This window comes from Perkinsus marinus (genome assembly GCF_000006405.1).
Source record: "Perkinsus marinus ATCC 50983 genomic scaffold scf_1104296937906, whole genome shotgun sequence".
In the NCBI taxonomy this organism is placed as follows: domain Eukaryota; phylum Perkinsozoa; order Perkinsida; family Perkinsidae; genus Perkinsus; species Perkinsus marinus.
In genome coordinates this window covers 1-19,902 of record NW_003213656.1, presented here as the reverse complement: position 1 = coordinate 19,902, position 19,902 = coordinate 1, and the positions used below count along the sequence as shown (strand labels likewise).

The following is a 19,902-nucleotide window of genomic DNA, read 5'->3' as shown; positions in this document are numbered from 1 at the left end:
TTACTCGAGGTCTACATGCTGTTGTTGCTAGCGTTCGTTCACTTTCCATCAGAATGCCTCCGAAGCATCATAAGCCTATCAAGGCCAAGGCAAGGAGGAATGCCGAGGCTGATGAGGACCAGGATGAAAATAGTAGTACCGGGATTAGTGATCGATTCGAACTAATACCGAAACCCGTTCGAGAAAAATCTCATCCCTGATCATTTCTAACACTAGCCGTGTTAGGGTTGACTTTTCGGGGAACAATAGTCCATGATGTTGGTTTTCCCTAGGCCTATCCCTTCCTCAACTACAGAACTTCATCAGGAGGGACCCCCAGGCGTATATTGAGGATTACCGTCGACAGTACTACCTACTTGTCGCTCTAATCTCGCATCGTTGAACCCTCTAGGTTCGAGCATTTCCGATCAACTGCTGAGACCCTCCAGTTGAGGCCTGGGCGACCCCAGAAGAGCTTCAACGAGCTCACTATGTTCATCGCCCATGTGTAGGCAGCAGTCGTCGGCTCAAGCTCGTCGACAGCTTACTCCTGCAGGTTCCACTGCTATCCTAATCTTCGTGAGGAGCTCAACTTCCCGGAGATGCTCTTACGTTACCTGAGCAAAGATCCTCAACAACTCCATCCTGAGGCCAGGCGTAAGGCATTACGTGGTCGCTGATTGGGAGTTGTTGCGGTTTAGGGTCGATGGTCGGTGCATTGCTCCTCATACGATCTCGTGGTATGATACCTTTGATGAAGATCCTCCCCACCTTGTTCCGACTCTTCGCCTGTGATGATAAGGAGCTGCGCCGGACCCTTCAAAGTGAGCCCCTCCATCCCTCTCCATTGCTGTTAACGATGGCCGCTTTTTTAGAGTCTCTACTGAGCGACATCATCAACTCTACCTCAACCATGGGCAAGGCAGCTGGGAAGAAGAGGAAGCGTCGCCTTAATAGAGGGAATGGTAATAGTGACAAGCACAGGATCGGTGGTAGTGTATGAGTACTCAGATGGTGCGGACACTTCCAAGGCTGAGGAGAAGACCACGAAGTATCTTGATCCAGCTCCTGGCCTCTTACGAAAAGATGTTCAGAACTTCTTGGTACAGCAGATCAATAAGAACTCGGGCAAGGGTAATGTTGTATCTGTTCGGGATTTCAACTGGTGAATTCATCGACACTCAGGAGCAACGTCTGCCAGTAATGAGGCCCTATTGAGAGGTGCTGCCGGCCTTATGATCGGCCTGTACATGAAGCGAGCCTGGAGGGATAGCTCAGCTGTAGGGATGCGGCATTTGGATGTATTGTTGATGCTGAGCTAGGTCAATGCTCTGGCCGAAGTCTGTCTGCTTACTGGCTCTGAAGCCGCCAACAAGGTCAGCACAGCGGCAGTGCACCTCTTCTTGGGCAACAACTTCCTAGCAAAAATGACTGCCTCTGGAGACGGTCATGATTCCGAGGCTGAGGAGGCTGAGGCTGCTCAGAAGGAGGTTGATAGAGTAGCACAGGAGATGACTGGTGCTGGCAAGAAGACCAAGGGCAAGACTAAGCGGCTCGAGAGGGCTAAGAAGGCTGCTGAGAAGAAGAGGAAGGAGATAGAGGGCAAGGGTGACGTTGGGAGTAAGTGCTGCTTGATTCCAATCGGTGTGGTAGATGTGAGGTGAATTCTCAGGTACCGACTTCACCGCCATTGATCTACTTCACGATCCTCAGAACTTCGCAGAACGCCTCCTCCAGCGCTGTGCTGCTCAGGGGAATGATGCAGTAAGAGGAAGACTTCTGATGTCTGTTTCCTATGGTTGGCTTATGGTCTTAGATCACCTTCACCAAGAGGTCGCTACTCCTATCCCTTTGCTGTCGACTGGTTGGTAGACATGAGCTCATCCTCCTCAACTTGTAAGGAGCTATCAGTAGCCTCTCGTGCTGAGAGAATCCGCCACAGATACCCCTTCTTACAGCGTCACTTGAAGCCTAGCAATAGGGATGTCACTAAGACCCTTGCCTGCCTCGCTACGGCTTGCCACCCCCAGGTAGCCAGGACTTGCTCACTACTCTGAGGAGCAACCTCATCATGTTAGGTACCGCCTACAGAGCTCCAGCCTGTAGTACGTCACGTTATCAACAACTTCATTTCGGAGAGCTCTCCCGCGGAAGTGATGGCGGTCGGCCTCAATGCCGTTCGTGAGATATGTTCTCGAGCTCCTCTGGTTAGTTGTTAGAGTCGTTGCTACGGTAGAACCGGCTCTCCTTGGCTAGGCTCTGGACTCGGACCAACTGGCTGACTTGATCGAATATAGGAAGTACCGTCAGTCGAAGTCTGTGGCTATCGCCGGTAGAGCCTTGATGAACCTGTATAGAGAAGTGTAGGCTCGAATGGTATTGGCATCTTGGAGTGATTCGTGGTAGATACCCATCGATGCTGCAGAGATCCTTGAGAGGAAAGGAGGCTAGTGAGGCCATCTCCAAGGGAGTCGACTCCCGTCCAGAATATGGCAGGTAGGACCATTGCCCCGTATCAAGGCTGTGAGTCTTGAGCGTATCATTCAGGGAGGAAGTGGCTGATGATGTCTATGGTGCTTCCTTGCTCAATCGGGATGATCTTCTTGATGAGGATGATGAGGGTGGCAGTGATGATGATGATGAAGAGGAGGAGGAGGGCGAGCTGGAAATAGCCTCAGGTGAGGTTTCAAACACAGTTGGCTTCAGAGCAGTGACTTTTTCGGTATCAGATGCTCTTGAGGAAACGGATGAAGAGGAGGAGGAGGAAGAAGGAGATGATGCAGGTGATACCTGATGGGTGATTTGTCGAACGGTGGCGATTGCTCATGTGCATTCTATCGTTCACGGCTATGGGTCAACAATGCTTCCTGTTCTAGCTCCCGAAGAGGCGAGTGATGCTGGAGAAGACGAGGCGGAGGAGGAAGAGGAAGGAGAAGAGAGGCCCGCTAAACGTGCCAAGTTGGCAGCTGAGGTGAGCGAAGGGGAACTCTTCACATCACCATAGATGGCACTGATATTAGGTCGTCCTTGGCGATGACGACTTCAAGAATCTCCGCAAGTTACGGTTACGACAAGCTATGCAGCTCCAGCTTGGTAATGAGGACGCTCGGAAGGAGTAGGCCCATCAGCTACTTTATGTGGTATTACCGTTGGTCTTTAGGTACGAGGAAGAGGCTGGCAATCTATATTCGAGTGACGATGAGGGAAGCTCAAGCGAGTCCGATGAAGATGTAGGAGTCCCCCTCGTGGTGGTGGTAACATTTCTCTCTCAGGAGGCGAGAGGCGATGCAGCTGACTGGCTGGTGAACCCCGAGAGTCTGCTGGGGGCGAAGAAGGTCCATGGACAGAATAAGATGACGAAGAAGCAGGAGAAGATATTGGCTGTGAAGGAGGGTCGAGAGAGCAAGGACCATTTCAAGAATAGAGACCGTCGAGGTGGCACTACTAATAAGGAAAAGCGACGCAATAAGCCTATGATGATGGGGATGAACAGCGAACGTAAGGAGCTGCTCAGCTGACCATCGCCCTCACCATTTTCACGTAGGTATTAAGAACAGGCGCCAGATGAGGGCATCGGATAAGCTGAAGAATCTCCAAGCACACGTTCGAACATTGAAGAAGCAAGTTGGACCGCAGAAGAGGCGCCGCAAGTAGTAGTAGTAGTAGACCGCTAAGGACGGGTAACGTCTATGGGGTGATATTACCGCTATCTCGTCGGCTCGACTGACGTCTATTGTAACGTATGTTTCTCACAACTACTTTACCACGTTCTACTACCAGTAATGGCTAACATTTTGGACGATCCTACAGCCTAGTGTTGGGTTCACTTGGGGGGATCAATGCTGACAGGGGGAAATACCTTTTCCCTCTTCCTCAACACAACAACATACTCATTCACAGCGACTTTGTCATGTTGCATAGTGTGCTTTCAGCTCGCACTACTTGGAGTCTGCCTTTTTCGCCGTACCACATGTTATCGACCTTCTCGCTATCCTTAACAGCTTTTCCAAGGTCTCCTCAGCTCTTGTCGAGCATTGCCTTGTGAGCCGCTTCACGATATTTTTACTGGGTTGCCTCTCCTTCCAAGCGGTGGCAACGGCTATAGTCAGCCCGAATGCAGCAGCGACGTTGAAGGGCTCTTTGAAGGTGAGGCCAATAGTGTCGTCTCCTGCATCTGTCGTAGCCGAGCTCCTCACTGCTTTCAAACACACCTGGAATTGACTCTTCATAGGTCATCGGGAGGGAGGGAGATGCTCACTTTGCCGGTCTCGTCCACGACTTTGAAAAAGTAGGGTGAGTGCTCCTCGTCATTGATGCGGACCACTAGGCGTTTATCCCCCCTTTTCGACCTCGGTGCGCTCCCGCCCTCGCTGGCACGGCAGCGACACCAGCGATCAGCTGGACGGAGATCCATGGTGAACTCGGTCTCGGTGCCGCCGTAGTTGAAAGCGGTGACGAAATCCGTGTAGAACGTGTTATGCTGTGGACTGAGAAGAGAGCGGCGACAATGCACCCCCAGCGAAGAGAGTGGAGGTTACCAAGTCGGGCAGCGATAGCAAAGCCTCCAATGGTTGCTCTTCTCGTCACCTCTGAGCACTCTTAGCAGAGGGTTCTTCTTCTTGCTGTTCCCCGATGACCTATACGTGAGCTCATTCCTGCACTTGTGAAGCGAATGCATCCTACAGGGCTATCGAGCGGTACTCCCCCACTGAGGCGGTCATGTGGAGGTTGTGGTTGTCCCCACGAGGCCTCAACTTGAACCCAGTATAGTTCTTGTCACTAAAATGTATGGCTTCTGATAACAGTCCTTGAGGAATAGTGGGGGGATCTCACCAGCTGACCCAGCAGTCCATTTTCTTCTGGCCGAAGCTTCTGGTGAATATCGAGGCAACGGGGAAAACGAGCTCGATAGAAGAAGCACATGTACTCGAGCTGGACATTATACGGTAAAGAGATATCAGATAATACCTTTGAAGATAGCTATCAACTGCGTTATGGGGTGCGCCAATAAGACCTACGACCGATTCTGAACTGATCGCGCTTACTTGGGCGAGCGCGATATGCTTTGCAGTTAGCGCACGCCATGAGCGCAACTTGACCAGCCGCGTTGTGATCACTCTGACGTATGATCGTGGGCCTTCGCAAGCGGCAGGGTCCTTGATATGGTCCGAGAAGCTTCTTTTCCCCAGTCCTGAGCATGGTTCGTCTGCTAAACAGGTTGTGGCCTCTCAAGAATGTCTAATCTCATTGTCGGTGGCATGTCCAGATCCTGAGCTCGGTCGGATCTGGAAATTAGCGACCGCCCATTGGATCAGAAACGGTTGGTCAACCAGTGGTGATGACAGATATTGGGTATGGTTTTTGATGATCTTTGGGATTCCGGTAGCGTGGTATATAAGCAATTAATAACGAGTTAGTGATAGTGTGCACGCATGAGTCCGTGTTGAGCCGTAGCCATCTGGCTCAAGTTCGTTTTGTTCTAATCTCCACTCTCCCCTCCGTATCGCGTTCCTCAGTGCTGAGAAGGTTCTACTAACAGCATGAGCTATGTCTCAGGCTCTGGGGGTGTCCTAGTTGCTGGGTACAGCGAGGATATCGAGGTATCTTATGCATTCACTGGAGAGATGCTCAAGTCCATCAGAAGATCGGACTCGAGAGTGCCTAGGTTCCAGGGCGACGGCCCGCCAGCTGGTAGAGCGTCTTCTTCACGTTCAGCGTGTACCAGGAGTTGCAGCGCAATATGGCAACGTCAGCATGTCAACTACTCCGAACTCACTCCGAACTACCGTTATGTGGCCGCAGCGAGGAGTGCTTGGTTGAGGGTTCCAGACTGTGAGTATCCGACAGGATGTGAAATAAGATGAACGATAGTGCGTACTTGAGCATTGGAGGGTGTCTGCTCACTAACAGATGGTTTATCACCTCCATCAGAGACGGTACGACGGAGGTCTAGGATTTGCCATACGCTTCTGCTCTTGTTTTCTCGTTAAGTTTAGCAGATATGCCTGGCGAGCCGGTTAGTCAGAATTGCCACAGAAGAGCGACCACGTTAAGACTTTACTAGAAGTAGACAATGAACATGGAACATTTCAATCACACGGCTATTGTGTTCGTCAGTTTTGTTCCTTTTGCCGGATGAGATGAGAAAACAAACTTGTTTCATTGTACACTCGCATTATGTCAATTGATGGCGAATTCGTGATACTTACTCAACCATAACAATCGCGAGTCATCACCACTATCTACGCCCTTCTTTAGATAAGGCGCATCCGAGGGTTGCAACATCCATGCTCGCTTGGGAAACCTCAGCAAATGTATGCATCATTAAAGTATGGTGGGCTTCCTACAACTTCGGCAGAAAACACAGACCAACGGAGCTTATACACTCAATGAGCGTTCGTGAGATGACCAATCGATGCAATGGCACTGCTCCGAAGGGGCGGGAAGATGTGGCTCTTTTGAACACGGAAGGAGTGCCATAGGCATAGGAGCATCCCCAATGCATGACCTCTTCCCAACTTGGCGGCTTTTGTGACCATCCTCTAACTCCGTTGGTACCTGTTTGATCAAGACTAGGTGTAGTTGCCCAGTCGGGCTGTCTGCTTCTGGCTTGGGACATGATAGTAATTGGCTGGGGATTGCCAGGTGGAGTCGTTCTATTATTAGTAGGGATACACTGCAGATGATTATTGGCACGATAGAAGTGCTGCTTGATGACGAAGGTGGGGTTTTCCTGTTGGAGCCTTTGATATTAAAAATGCTTCTCTTCTGCGCTCGGAATCGTATCTGACCGACGCCTTCTCAGAACAGAATCTTCCATACTGCGCGCTCTATGAGTGTTAAGTACACTATCAGTTGCAACGAACATCGGGTAACGTCACAACCCGTCATTCCTTTAGGAGGAGGTGGTCCCATCCATTCGACAGAACTCAATACACCACGATGAGGGAACAACTCCATGACCACACTTCCTGGGGTAAATGCAGAACAACTCATGTGCTCTCAGCAGCAGAGCAGGTGGCTACGTCTAGGTTCAGCTCAGGCCAAACATAGGATGTCCGGGTGATCGATCGAGCCTGCTATTGAATAGTGGTTGCAAGCGGTCCGAGCAGGGGTGGCCCGTTACCTTCTCCGCATCCCCGAGGGCACCGATACTGAAATGGGAAGCCCTAAGATCTGCCTTCAGCGCCTTGTCGAGCTCATTTGATTGAGGAGGATGAGGTACCATCGACTGAGCCTGCAGGAGGAGGTCATGCCCACACCGAGGTGTACCGCATCGGACCGACCTGGGTCGTCAGCCAGTTCTCCGGATTAGCGGTCTTCGGGCCAAGTTGGAAATGAGATGCCCGCAGATCTTTCCGAACGTCCTCAGGCATTCTCGCTGGTTTAGCATCATCATTTCTCCTAAGGAGTGGATACAAAGAATAGGACAATTCCAACAGCGGTATTTTTCTCTAACCAACAGAGTCCGTATGTACGCCGCTCGATCAAGTACAAACCTGTAAGCGTCTCTCGAGGTTGTCGTTGGTAGTCGACCTGCCGCCGTTCCCATAACTCCTCCCGGCACGCCCAGCTCGAAGTGATGTGACCTCAAATCCGCTTGCAGGTGGGGGTCTAGGCCACGCTGAGCGTACCTGTAATGTAGTGTAACACTCAGCATGCCACCGTTATCGTCTATTAGACTCACGCATGAGCTGGGATGGGCCCGTAGGAGGTGTTAGCCACTGACGATGACCGTAAGTTGCGCAGGTCCTCTTCTCTGCCAACCCCGAACACGAAGTGCCTGTCAGCCGCATCATGTCTATTGCTGATATCATCCATAAGATGATCTTATCAGAGTCCTACGCTGATTCTAATTCGTTCTTGCGTTCTTCCCGGACATTGGGATCGGCTCCCTCCAGATAAGCAGATACCGGTGGCTGAGTGTACCTAACAACAGCTACTTCACCGTCGCGACCATCCTCTCAGTCCTTGGACCCACGTTGCCCTAGCTACGCTACGCGGTACGCCAAGCCCAGCCGAACTCTGTGACAGACTGGCAAGTGAGAAATTGGGCTTTCTAAGTTCTGCCTTCAACTGAAGTAACAGTATTCTCTCATCAGTTCGAGTACAGTAGCTCGCCTACCCTGAGCATATCTTCTCGAGCGTTGCCAGCGACCATCGAATTGGTGTGGTCCTTGTACCTATCACAGTCGGTGAGGAGCTGAACTGATGTCATAACGGTACGCCGCGGCGGAGATGCTCTCCATCCTTTCCTTCCTGGCATCCTCGTCGCAGTGTCGCATACCAAAAACCTGTCAAATCGTCCAACTGGTCTCATACCCTATCGAGCCGAGCCCTACGAAATGCTGCCGACGTAGGTCATCTTTCTCGGCCTGACTGATTGCCCGTGGATGCTTGCAGGCCTCGACAAGTTCCTGGTAGTTGGCGGAGTACTGCTGCGCTGTTTCGGAGGTGTAACTGCATGGGATCGAGAATGGGCTCTGATGCTGATCGACATCCCTACAGAGGTCTGTCGCTGCCCAGGTGGAAATTGGCCTTGTAATTGCGGCGTTTGACGTCGGCTCCAACGGAGGATGTCTCCTTTCCTCCTTGGCCAGCAGCCAAGTGATGAACCTAGTCCGGAATATACACGGAGTCTAAGATAGGGTCTGCGGACCTTCTAGTCGTGAGCAGTGGCTGTTGTTGTGTCGTATTCAGGGGGGCGCTTGGAGTAGCCCCCTAGACTGAAATTACTCATCCGAAGCCTCGCCGCGCATTCTCTGAGGGAGAAATGATGAAGAGCGTGAGGACCGGTAAAGGACCTCACCTGGCGGCCCGAGGATCAGCGCCTGTACTCGTCGAGCCTCCCTTGGTGTGGTCTACTAGGGCGGCAGCCAAGGTTGATTTGTACCTGGCTTGTGGCAATCAATGGCAGCCCTCCACAGACGACTTCAGTTTCCTACGTCGGGGCATCTGTGCCGAAACTTATGGACGGCTCACGTTTGGTGGATGCCTCCTGCTCCTCTGCCGTGCCAACGACCGTATCTGTGAGTGACCAAGTGAGAACACTATTGTTACTAGTGCACCAAGAGTAGACCCTTGATCGCCACCTCCTGATACGCTCAGTAACGCCTTGCACATTGCTTCTTGATATCCCTTCGCCACAGACTGGTACACCCTCGGCCTGAGGCCATACCCGATGTTCCCCTTCATACATGCTTCGGTACGTTGATGTGTGGTATCCCAAAACGAAGTGTGTGCTCTCTAAGTCCTGCTTCTGCCTGTCTGCGTCCCGTCCGGCCGATCCCCCACTGAGGGGTACCGTGACCTCCACATATATCTATATCTTACTCGGCATCTCCAGTGATAGCTCCCAGGGTATATGCTGCCTTGCTGATGCTGCTTTGCCGATCGGTGAGATAGGGATCGAGTGCATCATGTTGAGCGAGATGGATGTTCGATTTCCGCAGAAACCTGAGTGGCGCGACATGACGAGTCAATACTGCATCTTGAAGTGAGGAGGCTGTTCTATCTTACGCCGCGTTATGCTTGTGTGCGCTGATGTCAGCTGGGTGAATAACATGCGGTACGAATGACTCCGCGGCTACCGATATGTACCTATGGTTGAATTGAAATTAGTATAACAAGGCTGATTTCGGTGGTGACTACGTCGGCTTCTCGTTCCTCCCAAATTGGATGTTAGATTTTCGTATGCTTTCCTTCAACTGCTCTGTATTATACACCATTCGGCTTCACTGTGAGAAGTGGCTGCACCACGTTAATTGTTCGCCTGCCAACATGCTTTTCCAGGAACTCATCATCAAGGTGGTTGTTGAGGTAGGTAACTCAACATCAAAGGGAGTCTGAAAACGACCATGGAGCCTAGCGGCTATGGAGGCAACGATAGCCCTAGGATTTCTTCCAGAGGGAGCATCTGAGGTAGAACCGTAGCAGTGATTCCCCGAACCCCATTATTTGGCCTGGCCAAGAGAGCTCTCAACGTCGAGCGTAGCGGCATCGTACAAGTTGCTCGGAGGTGTATAAGCCACTTGCCAGGATTGAACTGACGACCTTCTGCTTACGAAGCAGACGCTCTACCACTAAGCTAAAGTGGCTGATGGTATATTTATGTTACAGTTTGCATGCCATGGTACTCTCTGTCACAGAGACTATACTTTAATAGATTCTACCCCACTGTACAAGCCAAATTGTTGAACAGATTTTCCATTTTCCCCTTTTCCGTTGCTTTCTTGGGGAGCTGTCGTTGAGCCTCCAAACACACGAGTCGGCGATCGTATGTTTAAGGGCGTTGGGCCAGTAGGCCAGTGACCTACTGGCCTATCGCAGTAGCCCGTAATGCTCGGCAACACATACACAGAAACTCTGTGGCGTCGTTATCTGTACTAAATGCTGAACCTACCTTCCCACCACCCTCTCGGAGACTTCTTCTGGTCTAGACCAAAAACGTCTTTAATATCTTCTGCCGATTCCTCCTATCAAATGCTCATCACACCATACGGGAAGTTATGCTGTTGTTCTAGTGGCAGAGAGTAAGCAGCTCTGCCTCAGACCAAATCAGCAAGGCCTACCGGTGGTTAATTGACAACGAAGATGCATGGCAAACCGCGAGACAAATATAACAGTAGCGTCATCACATGCCAAGAATTCTCCATGCCATTGGCTTCATTCACTCCGACCAACATGGAACGGCTTTTCTATGTAAGATGCATCTAATGTCCGTAAGGCATCTGTAGTCAGGGAGGTGATAGTAGACAGAAGGACTAGGACGGCATATCGTTGGCAGCACCGAAAACCTCGAAGACAATAACTTGATATATGCTGCATATAACCATAAGGCAGAGTAGGAGTGGAAAACCATATTGAAGATAGTGCCTGCAGCAGAGTGTTTCGAATCCCCCTCGGCATGTACGCACTTCGCTTCCACGTTGTTATACTGGGCAATCGGATGCCTCCTCACTGGCTCATGGACAACTTCTTGGCCTCCGTTGGCTGCCGCTTTCGGCACCTCATCTGAATAGCACGTCACACTCAGCTTTCTATGCCAAGTCCCACCTGAGCCGAATAGCGCTCGGTTGACCTCCATTTGGTGGACTTCATTAACGTCTATACCCCCAGTAGACGTGTACGCTGGACGATCCTCGTCAACTGCTTCCAATTTGGGCTCACCAGCCGATTGACCAGCTGAATCATCTGGGGCGGTGGAGTACCTTTGAGATGGTGAGAAGCAGTAAGGGCTGCGCACTATGATACTAGCAAATTCGATACTGTAGACACCACCAAGGTACTTACCTCTGAGAAATCGCAATACAGACCAGATTAGCGCTGCTTCCCATGATCGAGCCAATACCACCAACACAGGCCCCGACTAAAGCGGCACAACGTGCTTCATCGAGAGACGCATAGACGTCCAGCTACCGGAGAGGGCATAGGAGAGAGGCGTGACTGGGATCCCCAGATCAGCTTGCCCACGGAGATTGATGAGTATGTAGGCCACTGTAGTAGTATACCTAGGCAGTTCGATGGATTGTCGACGTCGCGCGGGAGATGCTCACGGTAGGCTCTCGAGGAAAGCACTGCCAATCGCAGAGATCCATAGGATGAGTAGTTGGGAGACCCAGAGCCGATGGGGCAACGGAATGGATGTGATAATGTTGGTAATGAGATCTCCGACGGCACTGAAGGAATGTAGACACTGGCTGTCCATAGAGGCATCAACTAATTCACCGTATGAGGCCAAGCTCGTTGACGGCCTCTACGAGGACAAAGAGGCTGGCAAAGAAGATGAGGGTATCCCATTCGACAGCCTCCAAGACTCGATGAAAGTCATGAGGTGAGAGGATTATACAGCCAACGTACATCCCGAGGAGAGTGAACCATGCCGCCTCGTAACCATGGATCTTAAAGAGGGGAATGGATCATTATGATCTAAGAACTCTAAGAAGCTCTAAGAACACTCAACCTTCTCAAGAAGCCCTTTATTCTTTCCAAAGACGGTTCTTGAGGATTCAAGCTAGGAACTGAGGTTGAGTTGCTCAACCTCCTCGACTGAGGGTTACGGGAAGATTTGCCAGCCTTCGTGCCAAATTTACCTCACCTCCGCTCCCGATTGGAGAGTTCAATATCTGGCTTCAGATTGAAGCCACCAATCCCTTCGATCGTGAAAGTCCCATGATTTTTTCTTCAGTCTTGAATCGCTCAGTCGCGGGTTCGACTCCCAGACCGGCTTCTATTTTTAATGATTCATTTGGTTCGAGAAGTTTGATAAGCCTTCATTGACGTATAAGAAGTCTGGATTCAAGGAGATAGAACTTTTGTCACAGGTTGTGCTTCTTGATCAATTCACTCTAAGAGGACTACAGTTTTTATACCTCAAAACATATACCTCGTGCCCTCGAGTCTAGAGGTGCTTCCCCAAGGAGACTTTTGACATTCGCCTTTGAACGTCCCGGACAAACGACGGCCATCCGGCCGCTTCTTACCGGAGAGAGGAAGAGCGCTAAGAAGATCGCGATGAATATTGATCCAACCTGGGCGAAGGCAACCTGATGAAGGCTTCCGAATAGCCAGATGCACCATGCCACTAAGAGCCGATTGCAATGTAGGAGAGGCCACAATACGGGTCGTGACCAAGTGACGATTCACCTTGTCGTGTATGATATTCTCCCTTTTTATCCTCTCCTCATCGAGGACTACCCTACCCGACACTTCAGACTTAAACCGTAGGTATAATATCCCTGCCGCGGCCGGTAGAAGTAAGATCACCAGGGGACCATTGTAACTGATGGACCACCGAGGTGAGCCTCACCTTGCTGCAAGCCACTGCTATAGCTACATGATGAAATCGGTGAAAGAGACATCGAGCTTGGATCCAATGACAACATTAGGTGGATCTCCTATCAATGTCGCGGTACCACCGACAGTAGCTGAAGGGATGAAGCATCAATCAATCCCCTGCTCACCACAATGTAGTTGACGAATGAGGGCAGTCAGCTCTCACCCAAAAGGGTCTCAGAGAGGTAGAATGGCACAGGGCTCCTCTTTATCTCTTTGCACAACGATATGGTAACAGGGCCCACCAGCATGACTGTCGTTACATTATCGAGGAAGGCTGACAGGATCTGCAATAGATCGCTATCCTTAGTAATCGCCTTAGGGACTCTTGTCACCCCAGTAGACATTGTGAGGAGAAAAAAGAGGAGCGTCACACGGCCTCTCGCCAGTATGACCATCCGTGCCGCGATGTACTGAAAGAATCCAGTGAGGGCCAACAGGTGGACCTGAGAGGTACATAGTAGAGGAGCCGCTGATGCTACAACTCACATTAACCATCATACTGAAGAGCAGCATGAGGGTGCCAAAGTCGATCATAGCTATTATGTCCTCCAATTCGGGGACGTGATGCATTATGGCTATCAGGAAGAGGCCCAACATGGAGCCAATGAAGGTAGCATACCTACTAGGATGATGATGGAGGAAGGGCAAAGAGGATGCCTACACCCGATGGATCAACTCTGTTACGATGAGGATGAACGTAGAGAGGAACAAGATACCTGACAGAAGCATCATGCCAGCACGACACGTCCATGCGAGTGGTCACAGCTCTACATGAGCGCACCGTTACAGAGATCCTACCAGCTATAAGGGCTCTGTAGCGTGCCAGATTCCCTAGAGGCACGGGCTGCAGCAGGAAGGATAGTGGTGCACCTTCACCCTCCACCCACACCACTAGCTTCAATGGTCCACCATCCGTAGAGATATCATTCTCATCGAACAAAGGAACCTGGCTAGGAGGGTGCTCATAGGAAGTCTAGATCAGTTCGAAGGGACTTCCCCCGAGAGACACCCTTAAATGGCAACCTACTCACAAGGTCAACATTCTCAAAGAACTCAGTCTCCACATTAGTAGCCAATGGTAGAGAGTTTGTATACAGCATCACCTGTTCTTCAGAACCTGATCACAACTAACAGAGCAGATGCTGATCGGCGTCATTGTACCAGCCAACCGTCTTTTCAGTTGCCCTTCCGATGGGCCCGCGAGAGTAGGATCATACCACAACTGCCAGCGGAGTAGCCTTCCAGACGTCTCGGGGTTCCCCTCCCCCTCCCCATGATCACCTACACTCACCACTGATTCCTCCATGTCCTAGCAGAAGAGAAAACTGGAGTCTGCGACAATACGAAAACACACAGGAGTACCTTGGCAGCCACGACCTTGATATCGACGGCCTTTGCATTCCGACCCAAGGACAACGTAAGGTTCCGACCCGGGCTAACCACATACCTGCGTAGAGCTCGCAGAGGACAGGGGTAGGAGAACATACAATGGAGACGATATGAACATATTATACTTCTCCAGTTTAGTACGATGAACATCCTTTCTGGCGTGATGCGGATCCCAAAGAGATACGAACACTACCACCGCCAGTGACAAGAACAGCAACTGGAGAGAATCATTATCATGTGTGGTCGTAGCCTCCTACCAATGCCACCCAGGGTATGTGCCTCTTAGTGAGCCTGTTAACTGTATCCTCCTGGTCCTCTGCTGGGCCGCCCAGGGCCCCACGGTTGCCAACGATGATGCTTGAAGGTGCGGGTGACACAGCAAACGGCAAGACATCACCTCCCTGGTGGCTACCAGGTACGGGGCCGAACACGGCCTCTAGTCGCCGCTCACTGTTAAGGGAGGCCAGTCGATCCACGGGGAAGTACATCGAATAGCGGTACCTAGCCCCTAGCATCGGCGTGCTCTTCATAGTTCGGATTCTGAACGACAGTTGAGCCCTGGACCTTGGACTCAGCGTATCATCGTTAGCAGCATCCAAGACATTACTCAACCTAATATACAGTAACTCTCATCGAGGTGATAGACACCCATTACCGTCTAGTGAGGGTATGGTCCAACCTCCTAGCGAACGTATCCTCTTCCATACGGTCCATTCTGTGGAGGGTCGACAGCCCTACCAGATAGTTACGGTTACTGAGTCTCGGGTGCCTTCCGCCCGTACTACTCCTATAGGGCATAGACCTTGATGGTAGTATATCCGTTGTTGAAGGGCGTGGGCTGGGCGCTTCTTGGCTCGAGGCCGACTCCGACGCGCGCGGGCTGTTCTCAGCAGAGACAACCATGGTGGAAATGAACCAATGGCGCACTGGTTGAAGGGTGACTCTCAATGTATACTTTTACTGTAAAGCTGAGAGTTGGCTTCAATGCCAGGAACCGTTATGCACTACGTATAAACGAGGTAACATTGGCCAGAATTAATTAGTTAGCATCACCGCCGAGCACGTCTGTCATCACAGGGCAGCGATCCACAATGCTCCCTACAACCACCTGAGCTACCGGGAAGACCCTCCAACTAACCGTTTCAATTGACAACAACAGCACATGACAGACCACGAGACGTTAATTACGCTAACGTTACGACATGTTGACCATGCTTCTGTCTTCATTCAATCTGAGCCGCATCATACGACCATTGTAAGTAAACATAACACGCATCTAGTATCGGTTAGAGGGGGAGTGGAATCAGCAGTCGGGAGAAGGTAGTGGCAAAGAGCTAAGCCGACATAGCCTCGAAGACAATAACTTGATATATGCTGCATATGACCATAAGACAGAGTAGGAGTGGAAAACCATATTGAAGATAGTGCCTGCAGCAGAGTAATCGAATCCCCCTCGACATGTACGCACTTCGCTTCCACGTTGTTATACTGGGCTATTGGATGCCTCTTCACTGGCTCATGGACAACTTCTTGGCTTTCGTTGGCTGCCGATTTCGTCACCTCATCTGAGTAGCACGTCACACACAGCTTTCTATCCCAAGTCCCACCTGGGCCAAATAGCGCTCGGTTGACCTCCATTTGGTGGACTTCATTAACGTCTACACCCCCAGTAGACGTGTACGCTGGACGATCGTCATCTGCTGCCTCCAACTTGGGCTCATCATCCGACTGGCCAACGGCATCGTCTGGGGCGGTGGAGTACCTTCGAGGAGAGCAGACAAGTACAACGGGCTGCATGCTGTGACTCTAACACATGATATGCTTGTAGTGTCAGTACAGGGTGACTACCTCTGAGAGATCGCTACACAGACCAGATTCGCACTGCTCCCCATTATGGAACCAATCCCGCCGATACAGGCACCGACTGAAGCACATGTTCCGTCGTGGAGTACACGAACGGCACGCTACCGGAGAGGGCATAAGAAAGGGAAGTGACTGGGATGCCCAGGTCGGCTTTCCCACGGAGATTGATGAGGATGTACGCCACTGTAGTGGTGTATCTGTACAGGACATGCTCCAATTGAGGATCTCAGCCGTAGAGGACAGGCCCACGGTAGATTCTCGAGGAAAGCACTGCCGATTGCAGAGATCCATAGGATGAGTAGTTGGGAGACCCAGAGCCGATGGGGCAACGGAATGGATGTGATAATGTTGGTAATGAGATCTCCGAGGGCACTGAAGGAATGTCGCCACTGGCTGTCCATAGAGGCATCAACTAATTCACCGTATGAGGCCAAGCTCGTTGACGGCCTCTACGAGGACAAAGAGGCTGGCAAAGAAGATGAGGGTATCCCATTCGACACCCTCCAGGACTCGATGAAAGTCATGAGGTGAGAGGATTATACAGCCAACGTACATCCCGAGGAGAGTGAACCATGCCGCCTCGTAACCATGGATCTTGACAGCGCATCACTGTGGATAGATAGCGGCCTTTTGGGCAACTTTGAGAGGCATTGATTCTTCTCCAACTCGCTTACTGGGGAAAGACACAGGGCTAAGAAGATCGCGATGAATATTGATCCAACCTGGGCGAAGGCAACCTGATGAAGGCTTCCGAATAGCCAGATGCACCATTCCACTCAAAGCCGCTTGATGTAGGAGAGGCCACACTACGGGTCGTGACCAAGTAACGATTCACCTTGTCGTGTATGATATTCTCCCTTTTTATCCTCTCCTCATCTAGGACTACCCTACCCGACACTTCAGACTTAAACCGTAGGTACAATAACCCTGCCGCAATCGGTAGAAGTAAGATCACCAGGGGACCATTGTAACTGATCGACCACCGAGGCGAGCCTCACCTGGTGAGGATAGTACTATGAGTCAACCTACACGATGAAGTCGGTGAAGGAGACATCAAGCTTGGACCCGATGATCACATTAGCTGGATCTCCTATCAACGTTGCGGTACCACCGATTACAGCTGAGATTACCGATTACACTCCATTGCATCCAACGAAGCATAGTCCGCCGACACCAGAGCCACTCCGCAAGAAGGATATTACCCAATATACTCTCCGAGAAGTAAAATGGCACAGGGCTCCTCTTAATCTCTTTGCACAGGGATATGGTAACAGGGCCCACCAGCATGACTGTCGTTACATTATCGAGGAAGGCTGACAGGATCTGCAATAGATCGCTATCCTTAGTAATCGCCTTAGGGACTCTTGTCACCCCAGTAGACATTGTGAGGAGAAAAAAGAGGAGCGTCACACGGCCTCTCGCCAGTATGACCATCCGTGCCGCGATGTACTGAAAGAATCCAGTGAGGGCCAACAGGTGGACCTGAGAGGTACATAGTAGGGGAGCCGCTGATGCTACAACTCACATTAACCATCATACTGAAGAGCAGCATGAGGGTGCCAAAGTCGATCATAGCTATGATGTCCTCCAATTCGGGGACGTGATGCATTATGGCTATCAGGAAGAGGCCCAACATGGAGCCAATGAAGGTAGCATACCTACTAGGATGATGATGGAGGGAGGGCAAAGAGGAGGCCTACACCCGATGGATCAAGTCTGTTATGATGAGGATGAACGTACAGAGGAACAAGATACCTATCAAGAAGCCCTTTCAGCAACAGCAGTACGGGACCTCCATTGGAGCTACTCCAAGCAAGTGCGTATACCTCAACACCATCGGAGAGCGTTTTCGAGAGAAGCAGATTACCTGCAATGAGTGCTCTGTATCGCGCAAAATTCCCTAAGATCATGGGCTGGAATAGAAAGGAGAGTGATGGCCCTTGGCCTTGCACCCACACCACTAGCTTCAACGGCATATGTCCATTATCAGTAGGGAGATCATTATCATCATACAGAGGAACCTAGTTCGAAAGAGCCATCATGGCGGGCCTAATGAGGCATGGAAAGACACGTCGGAAGAAAGGTAGTCTGCTCACAAGGTCAACATTCTCAAAGAACTCAGTCTCCACATTAGTAGCCAATGGTAGAGAGTTGGTATACAGCATCACCTGTTCTTCAGTACCTGATCACAACTAACAGGGCAGATGCTGATCGGCGTAATTGTACCAGCCAACCGTCTTTTCGGTTGCCCTTCCGATGGGTCCGCGAGAGTAGGATCATACCACAACTGCCAGCGGAGTAGCCTTCCAGAGGTCTCGGCGTTCCTCTCTGCCTCCCCACGACCACCCACACTCACCACTGCCGTCTGCCTGTCCTAGAAATGGGACGAACTCACAGTCTCCGGCAATGTCGGGACACATAAGATTACCTTGGCAGCCACGACCTTGATATCGACGGCCTTTGCATCCCGCTCGAAGGGTAAAGTAAGGTTCTGATCCGGGCTGACCACATACCTGCTTCGAGTTCAAAGAAGACGGGTGAAGAAATACTCACAATGGAGACGATATGAACATATTATACTTCTCCAGTTTAGTACGATGAACATCTTCCCTCGCCTGTCGCGGATCCCAAAGAGATACGAACACTACCACCGCCAGTGACAAGAACAGCAACTGGCCAGACTCATTATCATGTGTGGTCGTAGCCTCTTACCAATGCCACCCAGGGTATGTGCCTCTTAGTGAGCCTGTTAATTGTATCTTCCTCGTCCTCTGCTGAAGAACCCAGGGCTCCGCGGTTGCCAGCAATGATGCTTGAAGGTGCCGGTGACACAGCAAACGGCAGAACATCGCTTGCCTGGAAGCTACCAGAAACCGGACCGAACAGGGCCTCAAGTCGCCGCTCGCTGCGAAGCAAAGTGATTCAACTTGAAATAATGTATTAGATAGTGCTACCTAGACCCTATCATCGACATGCTGTTCATATTCCGAACTCTCAACGACAGTTGGGCTCTGGATCTCGGACTCAGAGTACCATCGTTAGCGTTAGGATCATAAGCCTTGCTCAGCCTATTATACAAGCATGTATCTTGGACTAACATGGAAGAGGTCAATCACCGTCTAGTGAGGGTCTGGTCCAGCCTCCTGGTGAACATATTCTCATCCATACGGTTCATTCTGTGGAGGGTCGAGAGCCCTAACGAGTGAACTCATCTCCAAACTGAATTATGCCGATTTCTGAATATCCCCGCTCATGCTACCTCTATATGACCTTGGCGGCATTATATCTGTCGTTGAAGAGCGCAGAGGGGGTGCTCTTCTACTCGAGGCTACCACCGGCGTTTTCGGGACGTCTTCACCAGGAGCAGTCATGGTGAATATAAGCTGGCATATTGATAGAAGGGAATGGTGGCTCAAAAAGAAGGGTTGCCTCCAAGATAAAAGAGACTCTCTTTGGAAATAATAAACTCAACCGTGGGAAGGCTAAGGCAATACGGAGGAGCAAAGGGCCAGTCACTGCACCTCTCAAAGGCCTATTTGGCCGTTTAAAAGGCTAATCCCGCTCGTGGGGCAGATATGCCATCTCGGGATTGCAGCACTCATATTACAGGCATGGCATTTTAGCTAGCGTTTAGCACGCACCCTACCACCTAGCTCCATCGTTGAGCCTTTGTGATGATGCATTTCCAAATATATTAGTGATAACTGTTCGCTTGGTGATCTTTTCGCCGACGTGTTCAACTGTGTTCTTAGCAGCTCTCGCCTTCTTATCCTCATTGAATGTTTAAGGTCGTAGCGTTGCCTGTTCTATGTGCTCAAATGGCGTCGGATCTGT

At 50.8% G+C, this 19,902-nt stretch overlaps 7 protein-coding genes and 1 non-coding gene across 8 annotated transcripts; 1 reads left to right on the top strand and 7 right to left on the bottom strand.

Annotated features, from left to right (window-relative positions):
* The first annotated feature begins 21 nt into the window (after window positions 1–21).
* On the top strand, window positions 22–3,786 carry Pmar_PMAR015242 (conserved hypothetical protein). Its single transcript, XM_002782876.1, has 22 exons — window positions 22–132; window positions 273–345; window positions 392–487; window positions 536–636; window positions 681–803; window positions 855–944; window positions 991–1,113; window positions 1,165–1,259; window positions 1,302–1,599; window positions 1,652–1,743; window positions 1,796–1,875; window positions 1,922–2,009; window positions 2,058–2,186; window positions 2,236–2,342; window positions 2,386–2,475; window positions 2,527–2,657; window positions 2,709–2,762; window positions 2,856–2,950; window positions 3,000–3,094; window positions 3,140–3,209; window positions 3,252–3,477; window positions 3,524–3,786. Exons 1-22 carry the CDS (start codon window positions 54–56, stop codon window positions 3,631–3,633), a joined length of 2,445 nt encoding a protein of 814 aa, XP_002782922.1. The 5' UTR covers window positions 22–53; the 3' UTR covers window positions 3,634–3,786.
* Window positions 3,787–3,917: 131 nt separating this feature from the next.
* Window positions 3,918–4,919, bottom strand: Pmar_PMAR015241 (hypothetical protein; the record flags this gene model as incomplete). Its single annotated transcript, XM_002782875.1, has 5 exons — window positions 3,918–4,190; window positions 4,238–4,466; window positions 4,518–4,616; window positions 4,663–4,758; window positions 4,813–4,919. 5 exons carry the CDS (start codon window positions 4,917–4,919, stop codon window positions 3,918–3,920), a joined length of 804 nt encoding a protein of 267 aa, XP_002782921.1.
* Window positions 4,920–6,971: 2,052 nt separating this feature from the next.
* Pmar_PMAR015240 (hypothetical protein) lies at window positions 6,972–8,197 on the bottom strand (the record flags this gene model as incomplete). Its single annotated transcript, XM_002782874.1, has 8 exons — window positions 6,972–7,016; window positions 7,106–7,216; window positions 7,266–7,383; window positions 7,569–7,613; window positions 7,667–7,762; window positions 7,825–7,908; window positions 7,961–8,055; window positions 8,105–8,197. 8 exons carry the CDS (start codon window positions 8,195–8,197, stop codon window positions 6,972–6,974), a joined length of 687 nt encoding a protein of 228 aa, XP_002782920.1.
* A 1,807-nt stretch (window positions 8,198–10,004) lies between these two features.
* Window positions 10,005–10,076, bottom strand: Pmar_PMAR015239. Its single transcript has one exon. It is a non-coding gene; the product is annotated as a tRNA-Thr (tRNA).
* An 859-nt stretch (window positions 10,077–10,935) lies between these two features.
* Pmar_PMAR015238 (pink-eyed dilution protein, putative) lies at window positions 10,936–11,840 on the bottom strand (the record flags this gene model as incomplete). The annotated part of the gene is made up of 6 exons (XM_002782873.1): window positions 10,936–10,992; window positions 11,060–11,189; window positions 11,272–11,347; window positions 11,398–11,489; window positions 11,535–11,657; window positions 11,707–11,840. 6 exons carry the CDS (start codon window positions 11,838–11,840, stop codon window positions 10,936–10,938), a joined length of 612 nt encoding a protein of 203 aa, XP_002782919.1.
* A 970-nt stretch (window positions 11,841–12,810) lies between these two features.
* Window positions 12,811–14,919, bottom strand: Pmar_PMAR015237 (pink-eyed dilution protein, putative; the record flags this gene model as incomplete). Its single annotated transcript, XM_002782872.1, has 10 exons — window positions 12,811–12,905; window positions 12,980–13,100; window positions 13,149–13,259; window positions 13,303–13,435; window positions 13,478–13,532; window positions 13,615–13,762; window positions 13,848–13,933; window positions 14,098–14,125; window positions 14,463–14,817; window positions 14,861–14,919. The coding sequence occupies 10 exons, from the start codon at window positions 14,917–14,919 to the stop codon at window positions 12,811–12,813; spliced, it is 1,191 nt and encodes a 396-aa protein (XP_002782918.1).
* Window positions 14,920–15,539: 620 nt separating this feature from the next.
* Pmar_PMAR015236 (pink-eyed dilution protein, putative) lies at window positions 15,540–17,677 on the bottom strand (the record flags this gene model as incomplete). The annotated part of the gene is made up of 12 exons (XM_002782871.1): window positions 15,540–15,579; window positions 15,674–15,770; window positions 15,813–15,967; window positions 16,054–16,129; window positions 16,174–16,265; window positions 16,318–16,440; window positions 16,490–16,577; window positions 16,879–16,955; window positions 17,098–17,188; window positions 17,271–17,391; window positions 17,440–17,550; window positions 17,594–17,677. The coding sequence occupies 12 exons, from the start codon at window positions 17,675–17,677 to the stop codon at window positions 15,540–15,542; spliced, it is 1,155 nt and encodes a 384-aa protein (XP_002782917.1).
* Window positions 17,678–18,089: 412 nt separating this feature from the next.
* Pmar_PMAR015235 (hypothetical protein) lies at window positions 18,090–19,243 on the bottom strand (the record flags this gene model as incomplete). Its single annotated transcript, XM_002782870.1, has 7 exons — window positions 18,090–18,250; window positions 18,295–18,442; window positions 18,497–18,581; window positions 18,622–18,683; window positions 18,781–18,931; window positions 19,023–19,136; window positions 19,185–19,243. 7 exons carry the CDS (start codon window positions 19,241–19,243, stop codon window positions 18,090–18,092), a joined length of 780 nt encoding a protein of 259 aa, XP_002782916.1.
* Between the last annotated feature and the right edge of the window lie 659 nt (window positions 19,244–19,902).